Raw genomic sequence first — 1,082 nt, 5'->3', positions numbered from 1 at the left:
AACATGTGTCTGGAGAGAAAGTAGTTTGTGTCGGCCAGGGCATAGGGGAAGGACGAGGTCCCCTCCTGGTGCCCTTCAAGCCTGCAGGACCCCAAGGCCAAGCCCGGCTCCATCCCCAGAAGGTCACTTGAGTGCTGAGCCTCCTTCTCTGTCACCCATATGTGTTTGCTCACTGGTGGCCATGCGATGGGAGGGCATTTCTACGGGGTACCTGCATCTGCCTGTCCTTGAGCCAAGCTCCAAGTAGATCAGAGATCCCCAGAAGGCGTGGACGCAGTCTGGGGTTAAACCATTGCACCAGCAGCCACATCCCCAGGAGGATGGCAGGACCTCCCGTGGCCCAGGCAGCGGTGACAACTGGACAGAGGGAATTTTTCTAGGAAAGACGGCTGGACATGGCTTGATCCTTGTCCAAGGGCCCAGCCAGAGGACTGCAAGTCAAGCCCGTGGGATGCCAGCAGGTGCAGGACCAGGGTGGCCAGAGGCGTGCTGGTGGGGGAAAACTCCTCCCAGCACGGGCAACGATGCCCAGAAAGCTTGTGCACATACACTAGCCGCTGCCCTGGAAGTCCGGCTCCCAGCCGCCCTAACATGTCGGAGCGGAGCCTGCCCGCACATCTGCTAGTTTCTGGTGACCTCTAGAGGAAGCTGCTCCAGCACTGTGAGTTTGGAAGCGGGACGGGGTCTCACCAGACCTTTGGCTTAGCTGCAGCTGGAGCATTCTCCCCCTGCATCCCTGTCCTGGGTGCACGCCTCTGCCCAAAACCCCGTAGCACTTCCCAAAGTGCTGCAAAAGTCTCGTTATCCAGCCGAGCTAAACATGCTGATTGTCTTACACCTCCCTGTGCTAGGGGTTTCTCTGACCATCCTTCCCTCCCCGCTGCTGCCCGCAGGTCGAGCTGTCAGACGGGACATCACACACCATCACCGATGCCTACGCCGGCAAGGAGTACATCATCCAGGTGGCGGCCAAGGACAACGACATCGGCACGTGGAGCGACTGGAGTGTGGCTGTCCATGCCACTCCCTGGACGGAGGAGCCCAAGCATCTCACCACGGAGGCCCAGGTCACAGGTGAGACC

The 1,082-nt window shown here is 59.9% G+C and overlaps 1 protein-coding gene across 1 annotated transcript in view; it reads left to right on the top strand.

The window, feature by feature from the left end:
* The window catches only part of CNTFR (ciliary neurotrophic factor receptor), a gene marked incomplete at both ends in the record, with an annotated part of 57,780 nt that extends 56,706 nt beyond the window's left edge, over window positions 1–1,074 (top strand). Inside the window, one exon of the mRNA XM_009573688.1 lies at window positions 894–1,074. Within this exon, the coding sequence (XP_009571983.1) occupies window positions 894–1,074 (181 nt within the window). The remainder of the gene's footprint in view (window positions 1–893) is intronic.
* Window positions 1,075–1,082: the final 8 nt, after the last annotated feature.

Source organism: Fulmarus glacialis, unplaced genomic scaffold (assembly GCF_000690835.1).
Source record: "Fulmarus glacialis isolate BGI_N327 unplaced genomic scaffold, ASM69083v1 scaffold8390, whole genome shotgun sequence".
NCBI lineage: Eukaryota > Metazoa > Chordata > Aves > Procellariiformes > Procellariidae > Fulmarus > Fulmarus glacialis.
The sequence above is the reverse complement of the archived record's forward strand: the minus strand, read 5'-3'. Positions and strand labels throughout refer to the sequence as shown.